At 42.4% G+C, this 16,164-nt stretch overlaps 1 protein-coding gene across 1 annotated transcript in view; it reads right to left on the bottom strand.

Moving 5' to 3' along the window:
- tenm3 (teneurin transmembrane protein 3) overlaps positions 1-16,154 on the bottom strand; it is a 101,514-nt gene extending 85,360 nt beyond the window's left edge. Inside the window, exons 1-2 of the mRNA XM_031867070.1 lie at positions 10,120-16,154; positions 9,280-9,344 (exon numbers count right to left, since the gene is read on the bottom strand). Coding sequence (XP_031722930.1) covers positions 9,280-9,344; positions 10,120-10,355 — 301 coding nt within the window. The 5' untranslated portion in view covers positions 10,356-16,154. The remainder of the gene's footprint in view (positions 1-9,279; positions 9,345-10,119) is intronic.
- Positions 16,155-16,164: the final 10 nt, after the last annotated feature.

Here is a 16,164-nt window from a genome sequence, read left to right as displayed (position 1 = left end):
ACACACACACACACACACACACACACACACACACACACACACAAACACACACACTGAAGCCCATATGGAAACACATACAGTAAAAACAAAAATAGTGCCACACACAACCACTCCAACCAATTTCCCTCATTCTCTCCACATACACCAGTACCCAGGGAAAGATACAATGGAGTGTGTTAGCATCAAAGGACGCCTCCAGCAGCTAACCTCTACCACCTACATGTTTCCTCTCTTGCTCTATCTGTGTGTGTGTGCATGCCCGCCCTTGGCTTGTAAATCATCTGCTCACTAGCTATCTCCCTCCTCCTCCCTGCATCTCAATTGAGATATAACCAGATTTTTCGGAGGCCAAAAAACAGTCAAATTGGTGCAAACCTAACAGAAGAGAAGCAGCCACACCGGTGAGTCCATTTCTATTCACCATCACACCTCCCTCCTAAACTTCACTCCTATATTCTGCATGCTGTCTGCTCAGTTGTGCTGAAACTGAAGCAGCAGAGGGGGAATATCCAACTAAATTAGACACCACAATGTAATAATGTAGGATGTTGTTGGATGAGTTTACACTGACGTATCTATATTACACAGCACATTCATTGTTTCCAGTCTCATTTTGCTGGAGTCAGGCAAAAATGTAAAAATGATGTTCAGTATAAAGAAAAGTACTTTTTATTCACCAAAACTGTCTGTGAACCTGAATTCTACTAATATATATAAGACAGAAGATTATAAGTGGACCTGTGGAAAGCTTGTCCTGAGGGTGGCGCTACAGGAAAGACGACTGAGGAATTAAATATTGATGGGGGGGCATAAATGTGCTCATGTCTGCTCATGCTCTATATATCATTTAGAAATTACGCCTCAAATTCAGTTTGTATAACTTTAACCGTGACAACAAAATGTTCTCCAGAAACGGGAAAGTGATTAGCAAAAACTGCTTTAAAAGAATCCATGTAACCTGCAAGGTGTGCAGAATGTTAATATTTGATCAATTTTAAGAGAGAAATGATTGAAAACAAACCTCATATCATGTTGAGTATGTGTACGGCAAAATGTATTTCATTCATTGGTATTTTGTGCAGTTGAGTTCTTTGTAAGTTAAACCATGCAGGCATTCTATTACAACCTGAATTAATCAAGGCATTTAATCTACATTGCCTGTGGTCTCTAGTTATTTTACGTTGAGAGAAGTTAGTTGTTGAGCGTGTGAGGTGGCCCATGTCCCATGACAGCGTATGACATGATAAGAAGTATCTAACCTGTTTGTGCTGGTTAAACATGGAGGAACACATGAGGAGCCTGGACTGGATTCCTCACATAGCAGATATTAGAGAGAGCCGTGTCAAGGACCAATTACTGATTCAACTTGGAACATTTAGAGAGAGAAGACCGACTCGCACACTCACACACACACTAATTCCGCACACACAACTACACCTCGATGCCTCATTAAATTAGAGCCGTGCTGTGCCAGCACGTTATCCACAACCCCTCCTGGTGAGGACAGGAGCAAAGGGTCATGGGAGAGTGCTGGCTAATCGACAGGAGCCTGTGTGTGTGTGTGTATGTGTGTGTGTGAGGATTAATGGCCATCGTTACATACAAGACTGGCTCCCTCTAAAGGAACCTTTTTAGGAAATTTTAGGAATTAACAGAACATTTCAGAGAAATCTGGTGGTGGATTTAAGGAAGTTAGGGTACATGACGGTCATGGTAATTTGGCATGTACTATACATCCAACAATGCTAGAACTAAGGTGATTAAAAAAACCTGTTGTTAGGTTGCTATCAACTACCCAATTTCCTATTCTTTATAAATATGAACTGCTTTGTGATTTGAAGCTGTGAGGAGAAGTCAGTGCTGGATTCCATCCTAAAAATCCCTGCAGCAGCAGAAGTACTTGGATTGATGGAAGACAAACTATCCCACTGTGTTCAAAGAAGGACTGGAATCAACAACCTAGTGCACACGGTCAGTCTTTGCAAACTGATCCCAGTTCAGCCCTGATGATCTGACACACACTGAGAGGGACTACAGCGGCCTGATTCACCCCTTTTAATGAAAAGAAGTGTAAGGACATACCAGAGGAAACAGTTTGGCTTGTTCTTATGTTTTGGTAATAGTGCTGTATTCACAGGTGTAGCTGTTGAAAATAACTCATCCCTGAAGAATGTGAAGCAACTATAGAAATGCTGACAGAAGAAGAAATGCTCCAATCACAGCCGTAGTCCACCCACTGTTTCCACTTATGTTCTCTGATTAGACTTCATCTCAGGACTGTGTCTGAGTATTCAGACTGTCCTTAGTAGACCTTTATCACAGAAGGCATTTTGACTTGACTTAGGAGAAAAATCACAGGTGTAACTATGAGCATTAATATCGGCTCCATCCCATTTAAAGGGGACATATCATGCTCATTTTCAGGTTCATACTTGTATTTTGGGTTTCTACCAGAACATGTTTATGTGCTTTAATGTTCAAAGAACACATAATTTTCCTCAGACCGTCTTTCTGTATATACCTGAATTAATCTTCTGTCTGGAACGCTCAGTTTTAGCACCTGTCTCTTAATCCAAATCAAGCCAAATCAATCCAAATCAAGCCCAATCAGCTCTGATTGGCTTGCAAGAAAAATATGGTGCACCCCTGCAAAGATAGTTCTAAAGTCTGGGCGGCATATTCTAATGAGCCTGCATGTGACAGAGGAAGGGGAGTCAAATCTGAATGGCTTTTTGAATCACATGGCTTTTATTTCAAATCCAGTCAACCCACAAACAACTGACTGGATTGTCTTATTTCACAGTTTGTGGGTTGGTAGGCACTCCAGATACCCAAATGTATGCGCACAATTAACAGGAGTTTTTCAATATATGTCCCCTTTAAGTCCATTGAGTAAGTATGCCTGATAGTAGAGAACACGGAAATGGATTGCAGCCATTAGTTACAACAGTCCATTTCTTGCTGTGATAAGTCCCCTCTGTATTTTGTTGCACCTTTATCATTCTGATTTGTTACATGGAAAGTGAAAAGTTATTCCAGTCCAGTACCCGAGGAAGTGCATCCATATTGGATGATTCTGCACCACACGATTTATGTCCACTGCCACGCTGAATGCCAGTGCAGGAAGTATTATGACTTTAGGTAGTGAGGCGGAAACTAAGGCGGGGAGCTGGATGGCTATATAGCTTGTCTGACTTCCATGCAAGAAACTGAAGTTTGCATCCAGACACAGACCTGTAATTAGTGTTTGCCTTATACTGTGACATCGATGTCTTCCTTAAACTTAACCAAGTGATTTGAGTAACCTTAAATATACCCGCAGTGTCATGTCGCTTAACCCAACCCATACATTGTGATGTGACAGAATGCAATTTCCAAATAGCAAAAGCTGCGATTAAAAGAAAGAAAGTTTGTATTGTTAATGCTACACAATCTAACCAGCCAGAGGGTGGGAAACACCTGGCAACGTGGGCTTCACCTACACACACGCTGCGCTATGCTCCACCTGACATGAGCAAACAACAGACAACATCTCCCCTGTGCTGCCCAATCATGGCCTGGAAGCAGGAACAGTTAACATGTTAACAACCAGGTTTTGAGTTTTGTGAATGTTCACACCAGGCCTGTTGATGTCATGTCATGATGATTATATTACATGCTTGAAGTTTCATGTTATAATAGATACTGAAGGTTTTTACGATTCAATAGCTAAATAAAGATCCATCCATCCATCCATTTTCCACCGCTTATCCGGGGTCGGGTCGCGGTGGCAGCAGGTCAAGCAGGCCGACCCAGACCTCCCTCTCACCGGCAACATGTTCCAGCTCATTCTGGGGGATCCCGAGGCGTTCCCAGGCCAGCTGGGAGATGTAATCTCTCCAGCGTGTTCTGGGTCTTCCCCGGGGTCTCTTCCCAGTTGGACGTGCCTGGAAAACCTCCAGTGGGAGGCGTCCAGGAGGCATCCTAATTAGATGCCCGAACCACCTCAGCTGACTCCTTTCGACGCGAAGGAGTAGCGGCTCTACTCCAAGCTCCCTCCTGATGACTGAGCTCCTTACCCTATCTCTAAGGCTGAGCCCGGCCACCCTACGGAGGAAACTCATTTCGGCCGCTTGTAGCCGCGACCTTGTCCTTTCGGTCACGACCCAGAGTTCGTGACCATAGGTGAGGGCAGGAACGTAGACCGAGTGGTAAATTGAGAGCTTTGCCTTCCGGCTCAGCTCCCTCTTCACCAAGACGGTCCGGTGCAGCGCCTGCTTTACTGCTGCAGCTGCACCGATCCGTCTGTCGATCTCCCGCTCCATCTTACCCTCACTCGTGAACAAGACCCCGAGATACTTGAACTCCTTCGCTTGAGGTAGGCACTCCGTCCCCACCTGGAGGGAGCAATCCACCGGTTTCCGGCAGAGAACCATGGCCTCAGATTTGGAGGTGCTAACTCTCATCCCCGCCGCTTCACACTCGGCTGCAAACCGCCCCAGTGAATGCTGGAGGTCACAATCCGAGGAGGCTAACAGGACCACATCATCTGCAAATAGCAGAGAAGCGATCCCGAGACCCCCGAGACTGACGTTCTCCGCCCCCAGGCTGCGCCTAGATATCCTGTCCATGAAAATCACAAACAGGACCGGTGACAAAGGGCAGCCCTGGCGGAGGCCAACACCCACCGGGAACGTGTCTGACTTATTGCCGAGAATGCGGACACAGCTCCTACTGCAGCCGTACAGAGACCGGATCGCCCGTTGTAACGGGTCCGGCACCCCATACTCCCGCAGCACCCCCCACAAGACCCCCCGAGGGACCCGGTCGAAAGCCTTCTCCAAGTCCACAAAGCACATGTAGACTGGTTGGGCAAACTCCCAGAACCCCTCCAGTAGTCTTGCGAGGGTAAAGAGCTGGTCCACTGTTCCACGGCCGGGACGGAATCCGCACTGCTCCTCTTGAATCTGAGGTTCGACAAGCGGTCGGAGCCTCCTTTCCAGCACCCTGGCATAAGCCTTCCCCGGGAGGCTGAGTAGTGTGATACCCCGGTAATTCGAGCACACTATCTGGTCCCCCTTTTTGAAGATGGGAACCACCACCCCGGTCTGCCATTCCATGGGCACTGATCCCGAAGAGGCGTGTCAGCCAGGACAGCCCAACCATGTCCAGCGCCTTCAGCATCTCAGGGCGGATCTCATCCACCCCCGGCGCCTTGCCACCAAGGAGCTTTTTGACTACCTCGGCGACCTCTGCCAGGGATATGAGTGAGCCTCCCCCTAGGTCCTCAGGCGCTGCCTCCTCTGCAGAGGACATGTTGGTCGGGTTTAGGAGTTCCTCAAAGTGCTCTTTCCACCGCCCGACGATGTCCTCCGTCCGGGTTAGCAGTTCCCCCCCCCTGCTGAGAACAGCCTGGGGTAAGCCCTGCTTTCCCTTCCTGAGCCGTCGGATGGTTTGCCAGAACCTCCTTGAGGCCAACCGAAAGTCCTTCTCCATGGCCTCCCCGAACTCCTCCCATGCCCGAGTTTTAGCATTCGCGACCACCGCCGCTGCAGCCCTTCTGGCCTGCCGGTACCTGTCAGCTGCTTCAGGAGACCCCTGGGCCAACCAGGCCTTGAAGGTCTCCTTCTTCAGCTTGACGGCTTCCCTCACCTCCGGTGTCCACCACCGGGTTCTCGGGTTGCCACCACGACAGGCACCGATGACCTTCCGGCCACAGCTCCTAGCGGCCGCGTCCACAATAGAGGCTTTGAACATGGTCCACTCGGATTCCGTGTCCCCAACCTCCCTCGGGATGTGTGAGAAGTTCTTCCGGAGGTGGGAGTTAAAGACCTCCCGGACAGGGTCCTCCGCCAGACGTTCCCAGTTCACCCTCACTACACGTTTGGGTTTGCCGGGTCTTTCCAACTGGTTCCCCTGCCATCTGATCCAACTCACCACCAGGTGGTGATCAGTTGACAGCTCTGCTCCTCTCTAAATAAAGATACGTTATTCATATCCATTCATGCATCAGTTCATCTCTTTTCATCAGAACACTTTGGCCTGGCCTAAATGAAAGAGCAGTTTATATGTTGTGTTGATTATACTATAGAAGGATGTATTGCTTGTGTATAATGAAAAATACAGAAGATAAGGAACTTCAAAAAATCAAATGCTGAATGGAACCAACTTCAACCTGAGCAGAGGTCTAATGCATCTCAGTGAGTGGAAACAGCTACTGCATATAGGTGTGCACATCCTTTCAAACGTTTTATTTTACATTTCTAATATTTTCTCATCATATTGTAAATAATTGATACTATTTAACCCCTTGCTTCATTAGACAGCCTTTACTTTTGAGGATAAAGTATGTATTAGACAACAGACATTAGGCTGCTGAATTTAATAATCCGCAGTAAGGGGAATTCTTCAGGCATATCAGCTGACTCTGAAACAAGTGGTAGCGCTAACTAAATGTCCAGGTATTTCCCTGCAGCTCTTTGTGTGTACAGGTGAAATTATATGATATGGAAGGCAGCAAAAAACAGTGCATTTTCTATTTAAATAAGAAATTACAAGTAAATTATAGCTGACATCTAGCACACAGAAGAATTAAAGAGATAATAGGCTAAATCAAGAACCACTTCCATAATTTAAATGAACTGATTTATAAACATGTCTTTGAGCTATGTTTTGGACATAAATGCTGAGCAACATGTGACATTGTGTCCTTGTTGTTTTGCAGACTACTGTCCTGGCAGAATCACAAGAGATTAAAATCAGTCTCTGCTAATTATTACAAAACATTAGGCTTTAGCTACCAAAAGGATACTAGACCCATGGCAATAAAGCTTTGGCCTGCATGCAAATGTTGCAAATGCAAGAGTACAGTACAAGCAGGTTCATGGAATGACTGAGATGAAGCAGTGTGTCCTCAGTCTTAAACTTATTTGGACTCACGCTGATGGGAATAATCAGATGAACTGGTTTTAGACCAGTGTGGTTGAAGAAAACTCATCTTTGTGTGAGACGTACGGGACCAGAAAAGACTTGAATGAATGGATTTTACAGAATCATCAAAAGTCAGCACACCCCAGTGGGAGAAACAGAGAGACATTCATGGTAATGGGTTTAGTGAGTGGGAGTGTAACAGGTCTCATAGCCGCTGAGGATTGGTTCGATGCCGGACCTTGTTTTATGGGGCACACCTTGGCTCAGTTCGTAACAGGGGAAGCTTTATGTGTGTCTGTAGGTTTGTTTGTTAACACAGTTCTTCTGCCTGTTAGCACATAAACTCAATGACTAGAAAAAAAAAACAGCAATTCTGGATCATCCTTTTATATTTGCATATGTGTTGCTACAGGTGCATGCATGCAGCAACTGGTCTATTTCCATGTGCTTTGCATGTGAACTATTTATTCTAACAGACTTTTGAAGAGGAGCAGTGGTGGGTGCCAGGAGGGAAGGTCTGAGCAGTAGGGCCAAAGAATGCTTACAATAATGCAAATATACATATTTTATGGTCCCTTTTGGACGTTTACTTCACTGTGTAAATGTGCTTCTAACCTACAGTCATTTTCTCATGACTACAGACTAGAGAAGACTTTCTCCACCACATTTCCACCACACTGACATGATACACCTTCAATCTAAATAGAATGCATGCACAAACCTGGAAGAGGATTTTTCTTTTAAATAGTCATTTTGACAATATTAGTAATTGTATGTCTTGGTCTGCCTCCTTCATACACCACTGTAGCACACTTTTCATTGTTAATGAAATAAAATTTCTCTTTCTCTATTTATAGTTATATATATGTGTGTGTGTGTGTGTGGGTGTGTGTGTGTTGAGAGTTTATGTGTTTGTGATCATACAATCCCAGGAAACTCTTAACAGATGCTTTGAATGAAAAAAAAAATCTAACAATGCTGCATGTGGAGCTAATGATACACACACACACACACACACACACACACACACACACACACACACACATTAAGAGATCTCCAAGTCCAAGCTCAAATAATTTTGTGGGAATCAATGACCTTTAGAAAAAATACCACTCTTCCACCCCTCTGACTCTTTTTTGTTCTCTCACTCCTTCCCCTCTCTTTCTCTCAAGGCTTTTTAAAAACAATATCACTCGCATACACTCTAACAAGGGCCAAACTGCCCTGTCAGTTCAAAAGCATTGTAAGGGAGAAGGAAAAGTGGAAGCAGTCAAATCTGAGCATGCAGAAACAATGTTCGTTTCAGCCTCTGAAAGAGTGCTCGACCTATGGTACCCTCCCCATGGGTCACTACTTTTATGCAAATGCAAACGCCTGTTGGTATAAGCTGTTAGCCAGACGCTTCCAGTGAGTCCGGCAAGGTTGAAGAGTTTAATAACTTCAGTGGCACACTCTTAAATTGACGGTGGATATCACAAAATGTTCTGCTTAAGGGGATGTTTTGCACAAAAAGAAAAAATAATAATTGTGACAAATATGAAATATGTAAGAATAACACATTTCAGCTCTGGCTTTGTCAGATCTATCTAAACGTAAATAAACCTGACAATAAACTCTTTGAGTTATTACTCTGAGAAGATTCCTGCCTTTCATCAGCACCCTGAGGGAAAGTGAACAAAGCATTCCTACAATTTGACAAACTACATATTTGTCTGCCATCACTGTTCTGCAGAGTTTATCTGATAAAGAGAAGAATTGAGGTCTTTAAATCAATATTTTATTGTGGCTACATTTAAATAGAAATATAAAGGAGAAATGATCATGTGAACCATTCATTGACTTTGATGTAGTGATGTTGAAAATCTGACGGTCCAGCTTGCCAACAATTCATCATGGCTCACTGTATTATCAAAACCATGTTTCCAAAGAGTATTCCAGCTACAATTTACCGTGAAATCTGCCCGACATATTAGCCTACACATCACCTATAGCACATCCTGGAACATGTTGGAGAGGGAGGGGGAGGAAGAAGGCCTGGAGAAAGGAAAACCCTGGCAGTCTGCTTATCTGATGGGCTCATACCACAGAGTGAAAACCAACACATGCAGCAACAAGAGTACAAGAACGGCTGATACAGAGAGAGCTAGAGAGGCAAGGCAGCTGGACAAGATTGGAGGAGAGAAGAAGTGGGATTAACTTTGGACAAAGCAGAAATAAAAGTCCCATCGGTCATCCTGCACCTGGCCCAAACTAAACCTTTCAGACTGATGTGTGTACATGTATCCACAGCACTGATTAGCGTGTGTCTGTGTGTGAAAGAGGGAGACAAACAGAAAAAAGGTGTGTGTTTGTGTGTGTGTGTGGTTTTACCTATGCAATAACAGAGCAGGACAGAGAGCAGTACAGATAGTCCTACTGCACTGAGGGCTGTACACCTGAGGGAAACAAAACAAAAAGATGGTTGTTGTGTTGCTGTCACCTTCATCAGTATCGGTTTTGTCTGAAATAACCTCCACAATATAAGACACATTTTCTAGATTCACTGCTGCAGCTTCGCAATTGCTTAATTTTGGATGTATGATCAACTTCCACAACACACTCTATCTGTAAACGACTTTATTTTTTCTCATCTGTTCCTGGAATAGCCAGTGCTCAGTGAAGTGCTACACTCTGACAACCCAGGCCCTCATCCCATGATGCTGTTCAGCAACACGCCAGAACTACACGATAACTGGTCTGAGCTAACGTTGTGGTTAGCAGAAAGACATTTTAGTATTGGGGAAATTTGCAAATATAATATTACATGTAATATTGTATAAAGGTGCAGTTGGACACAGAAAAACAGCCAATATTCTGCAAACTGTTATTATTAGCCAGAAAACCCTGTACAATTTGATATTTTATATTGATTTAACAGTTATACAAACGATTACAACAAAAACACCCTGGATGCTCTTGTTTGCAAAGTCTCGAACCCAATTAGATGCCAGCTGGCCAGCAATTAGTCAACTTGAAAACTTTGTTAAATCTTGTAGCAATTAATTTTGTCTTCAACTTCTTTTGTGACTGGAAAGTAGTTTTCTGTTCCAGCCAATGTTATTTGTAGGGAATTCTAATGTATACCCAAATGAGTTGCACAGAAGAAAAGGCCAGCACCACTTCCACTGACAACTCCTCTCCAAGACATTCTGATATTTTCTTCCATCTTACCTCCATGAGCAGTATTTGGAGGATTTTTTGAACTTGAATGCAGAGCGGGACAGGGTGTTCCTCGGCAGCGGCCTGGTGGGCGGGGAGTACACTGAACCGGTTGCCATGGTGTAGCCAGGAGTTGCCGTGGAGAAGAGGGGGGTGGTGCCTGTACCTGTCTTAAAGAGGAAATGCCTGGAGAGCGGAAGAAGAAAGAGAGGGAGAGAGATTAGTTTTGGTACATTAGCAGGGAACATTGGCTTTGTTTATATGCACTGACGATGATCTGCAGCACACAGTTATCACACAGTTTACATACATTGTTGCCCCCGGGAACAACGTCAGGTAACTGTGTGAAGTATGATTACTACTCTATCCACCAGTTCTATAAGGTTATCCCTTCAACAAACAGGAGACACACGCCCTTGGAGACACACACAAACAAGCAAAGATTAAAAGTACTGAACTATTTTATTGCAAATGATGGGGTGGGTTTCCATTATCGTGTCTTTCAAGATTATTGCGATCAAATAAAAAATAAAGCAGAAAAAAACATTCATTCATTTTTCTTGCTGAAATAAAAAAGATTGTCATTAATTATTGAATGTGAGCTGTGCTTGAACAGCGTTTTGAATAGATTGCTGTAAAACCTAATAGAAACTTAAGTTTTTCTTTTGCCAACTATATTTAATTACAATCAATAACTGGAGATAGATTTCATGTTTCATGCAAAGCAGTCTACTATGTACACTGAAACGTTACATCAAACTTCACTATGGACAGCATGTTTTTATTGTTGTTACTGTGTTGTACAGACAAAGTTAACACCATTAAAATCCCAGTTATGAACAACGTGGATCAAACATATGTGGCTGCGTTTAAGTTTTTAAAAATACATTCCTCCGCATTATTATTTCATGTCTGTATTTCATACACAGTGCCTGTCAATTACATTGCCCCAACACACTGCGGCGCAGAGCTGAGAGCCACTTCGGAAACGTGCCGCGGCTCGTCTGGTGGAATCACACGCTGTCTAGAGTAGCTCCGGCCGCCAGAACGCGGCGCAGCTACTCCCAATGGAATATCGATCCTGAATCCACCTGCAGCTTGGTTTTATGTCTCCTAGTAACTTTCTTTATTAAAAAAAAAGATGTGTGGGGCCCTATGTAGTTGCGTATTCAGGGTCTAGGGCAGGCTGGCACTGACTACACTCCATACCATGTTTACCACATTGATATACTTTTGGGAGCATTTCCAGGAGCATACATTTCCAAAAACTGCACTTCTTTCAAGTGCACATGGATGGTTATTAAGTGTCTTGAAGGATAATGGCATTTTAAATTAACTTATGTAAGTGTCTCTAAGCCATGTTGGTGAGCACAGACTTTTCATAGCAATGTAACTGATGACCAGACTATCCTTGCTTTTCATTAGTATAATCTGTTCTCAGATCTTTTCTGAGTTTGAGGCTGTTAGTTTGGTTTATGTGGGTTTTCTGGAGACAAGAGAGAAAGCTCTGTTCTTTAAAGTCTCTGTGTTCAGCTCTCAGGACTTCTGTTGCTTCGACCTGAATCCCTGTGGTTTGGAGTTTAATTTCAATCCTGTCAATGTTCCTGTTTGTACTTTCATACATCAGCCGTATTTCACTGTTGAGTTGTGTAATTCTAGCGTTAATGCAAACCAAACATTTATCGTTGCTGCCGCTTCACATTAAGAGCTTTTCACCAGGGAACCAACAGGATGACTTTTATTGTGAAGAATTTATAGGAAATGCTGTGTGTTAGCGGGGCTTCATTAGTGTTGCTATTCTTCAATAAAAAAAGATCTAATCAACACACATTTTGCGCTATTTTGTCAGCAGATCAGCTGTTTAGGTTTACTTACCAACAAATTCTCACTCCTAACTCTTCAGATACCGACCCTTGGTCAGGGGCCTTAAGCTTCAAACTGTGTTGCTCTAGGTCCCCCTCTAGCATCAGTTTTGGACATGTCAGGGACGAAGGGTAAATTTCCTCTTGTTACATGCATAGTGTCTTTTAGAAATAAACTTCCATCTTCACACAAAGTTTGGTTAAGGCAATAAAACCACTTAGTTTGATTTAGGAAAAGAGCAAGTTTGACTTTAACTTGACTAACGACTCACGTGATTAGCAAGTGACAAACGCATCACATGACTAGTGAATCATGTGATTACGTCAGTTGCTCGAACAGACTAATATTGAAGCAAGTGTGGTTACATTGGTGCTAGTTGAAAGTGTGGTGCGTCAGTATTAGATGCCAAAAGGGCACTGACCAAGCGTTGGTATTTGTCAAGTGTCAAGTGACATCGGGTTGGATGTCTGGATTTTTTGTTCTTGTGTCTCTTAAATTAAAAAAGTTGAAATAAGTCAACATATCACACAGGACACGAAGAGCGGTCTCTTGAGTGACAGTCATGAGTTTGTTTGACCCAACCACTACCCTGACCTCCTTCATACGCTGACTTTGTCACTTTTTATGCTACGTCACCTGGCTTCCCCCTTTACTTCAATCATAAATATGGGCACTAGAGGTTGCAGCCTAACAATTTTGGACCTTCCTGTGGTGATCCAACATACAAATAGATGATAATGGCCTACTGAGCAAATTAGGAGATAGAGTGGGGCCATACCACCTCAAATCTATGCTCCCGATGACAACTGATAACAGCCACTTAGAGGGCTAATAACACTTTAAGCAGGTGACACAGATGGAAAACAGGGTAAAGTGAGGCAGACATATCGCAGGCCACTGCAGTGACATGGTATAAGCCACTATGACACACCATGACACTCCATTTAAACCAATGTTTTGTCTTTGTGTAGACCACAATGGCTGTGACTCTCATAAGTCAGTCACAATGCGTTCTCATACTGTTTGCACAGTGAGGTGAGAAAGCTTTATTATGCTCATTAACTTGATTAATGAAGCCTGTGACATGCATCTTTTTGTCTCATCTCTTAACTCAAGCACAACCACCTTCTGCAACCGGTCCAGAACTAATTTATAAACTATAATTCATCCACTATTAATTCTCCTGAACAGTGAAATACAACAACAATGTTGCCAGTATTTATCAGGGAACTCTGAAATGCTTGAGATTCGTTTTGATTGCTTTAACAGGGAAGTTTGTAAGAGTTGGAGGCCTTAATTCTCAACGAGAAGATGCTTTCTGGTTTTACCAAAACAAGAAACTCTCAAAACACTTATGTGATATCACCCAAACAAGCCAACCAGGTGACAATGGTCTATATAAAGCTGACATTTACACTGCTGCCCACATGATAGCCAAACTGTTCCTTTTTCATTTGCGAAAAGGCTGTCGTTCCCACGGAAAAATTTCCACGAAGAAAATTGCTGGCACACTGTGCATGTATGGCTGCAGTAATTACCAAGGTCAAAATGTCTAATTAATAACAGAACCCTGGCTAACGAGCATCTGTAATTACAATCAGACTGCTCTCTAAATAGGCTGTGTGATTAACAATTATAACCTATTATAACAAGGGTCCTTCAATTAATACCTGCCTCCAGGCAAGAGGGGAGGAGAGAGATAGAAGAAAAAGACAGGAGTTTAGGAGACTGAATAAATAGACAAAGACTGAGCATTACTGTGTTTCGTGTGTGAGTTCTACAGCAGCAGTTAAAGCACAAACATATTGTTAAGCATTTAATGAAAAGCATGAGATGTATTCAGTCACACAGGCAAACAACAAGAGGAGATGCTGTATTTCACAGGATCAGGAATGACATGATGAGGCAATGTCATCAGATCTGTTCTTTATATCGATGTTCATCATGTCAAATCAGGCAACATTAAATCATTAGTTTACGGACATGTTCAACATCCACATGAATGAAAAAAAAGAATAAGTGCAATATCCCTGACTGCTCTTCTTACATATACTACTATACTATTCTGTTTTGCCTTTGCTAGCTACTTAAAAACACATTTTTTATTCTATCAATTTATCAATCTGACATGAAACTTTGGGAGGTTAACAAGTATCTACTTGATGTGATCATCAGCAGTTAAAGGTCAGAGAAAACCCATTAGTATTAGTTTTTTACTTTAAGTGGAGCGCTGTGAATGAGTAAAATACCTGAGTGGACTCACAGCACTGCTGCTTCTTATCTGCTAGTTCATGTCATCTCCCTGATGTCCCTGGTGTAAATCAGGAGGGATGGATGGATGGTAGGGATGGGCCATTCCAGGTTTTTAATAATTCCTTATCTTGCTGTATTTTTATCAACAGGTGAAAAGTAGTAATGTGACCCGACAGATGGTTTGTTACACTGAACCACCTGAGAAGCAAGTAATTGGAAACTGCATGGAAAAGGGAGGGTACTTTAAAAAAATAAATACTTGGCAGGTGATCAGATGACCCATCTGTCAATCATACTCTTGCCAAATCCATTCGGAAGAAGAGCAAAAACACTTTCACTTCCATACACTTTAATGTTACTTTATAAGGTTTTATATTGGGATAGCAAATCTCTTGCAATGTGCATCACATTATGTCTTTCCCTCCCAGTGGCTTTTGACATAAACTTCATGATTTTGTGCTTTCATTTTAAATTTGTAAGAACAAACTTTGTGTTTGTGTGTGTGTGTGTGCGTGTGTGTGTGTATGTGTGTGTGCACGGGTACATTTTTATGCCTGCCACTTCATTATTTATCACCATATTAAACTGTGGAGTGTAAATGATATATAGCCACATTTCATTGTGCTTTCATTCAAAGTGAGAGAGGACGAGACACAGAGGCCAGGCGTGGACACAAAATTAAACACATATACACACACACGCACACACACCTACATGCATGATTTGATGGAGATCAAAGGGCAATTCAGGAATGTAAAACGTTGCAATTTTAACAAGCTTATGTATAAAAAAGAAAACTCAATCTAACAAAAACAAAAAAACACCTGAAATGTAAAAGCTTGTTTCGTCAGAAAGTAGCTGTCACTGATATCAGCTGAATTAAACATTGTCAGTTGTTAGTCACGTGACTCGCTAGTCCGTTTGAATGACTTATATGTAACTTTCATGGGAGTCGTTTGTCAGTCAAGTTAACGTCAATCGTGATCTTTTATAAACCTAACTAAGTGCTTTTGTTGCCTAAACCTAAACTTCCTGTAAAGATGGAAGTCATAGACATTAATTACATTTTTTTAATCACTTATTTAATTGTGTTTAAGTTTAGTTGTATGTAAGTAAAAATGTATTATATTTGATCATTAGTTTGTCAATATTTGTATTGTAAAATGTTATTCTACTTTATAAATATTCCATTCACAAATAAATATAGGAGTAAAGCCTTAGTTTTCCCACTATGGTTTAAATTCCACTCAGATAAGATACATTTAAGGATACAGCTGGATCCTTGCATTTTTTAAATGATTTAGCATGAAACTAGAAACCTTTAAAGGATGTAAATCAGCAGCTTTGATCATTAGTCCTGGTATTTGCATCATCTCCACTGCAAGTTATTGTTATATAAATCCAGCCATAGTTGGCAGTTGAATGTGGGCTGTAGACAGTGCTTCTTGTGAGATTAGTGACATGAGGTTTTTCATGATGCTGCTGCACTGGGACATAAACCAGGACTGGGACAAACATGCAGTGGAGCTGCAGATAGCAGACCAACTGGTCTATATGTCTTTGTGTGTAAGTGCAAGTCAATTACACTTGACATAATCAAGTGTAAAATGACTGTTACCACAGTGAGCTTAGCTGAGAGTAGCATGTTGTCAACCATAACTAATCTACTAGTCCGCTCATAATAGCAGCCCTTGAAATGCCCTATTCTACAACCTGCATTTACATTACATTAACACTATTTACACCGGTCCTTTTAAGTGTCTCTAACAATAGGAGCAACACAAGGAGGCTGAGCTTGTGTGTGTTTAAGTGTGACATAAAGTAACAAAAGAGAAAACGCAGACAGGTTACGGATCCTCGGGGAAGAAAATGACTGTAACTAATGTGTGGATAGCAGATGTTGTATATACAGTAGCCTAGCAGGCATGTCTAACACTGTGA

Source organism: Anarrhichthys ocellatus, unplaced genomic scaffold (genome assembly GCF_004355925.1).
Source record: "Anarrhichthys ocellatus isolate YVR2014 unplaced genomic scaffold, GSC_Weel_1.0 scaffold38, whole genome shotgun sequence".
Lineage (NCBI taxonomy): Eukaryota > Metazoa > Chordata > Actinopteri > Perciformes > Anarhichadidae > Anarrhichthys > Anarrhichthys ocellatus.
The sequence above is the reverse complement of the archived record's forward strand: the minus strand, read 5'-3'. Positions and strand labels throughout refer to the sequence as shown.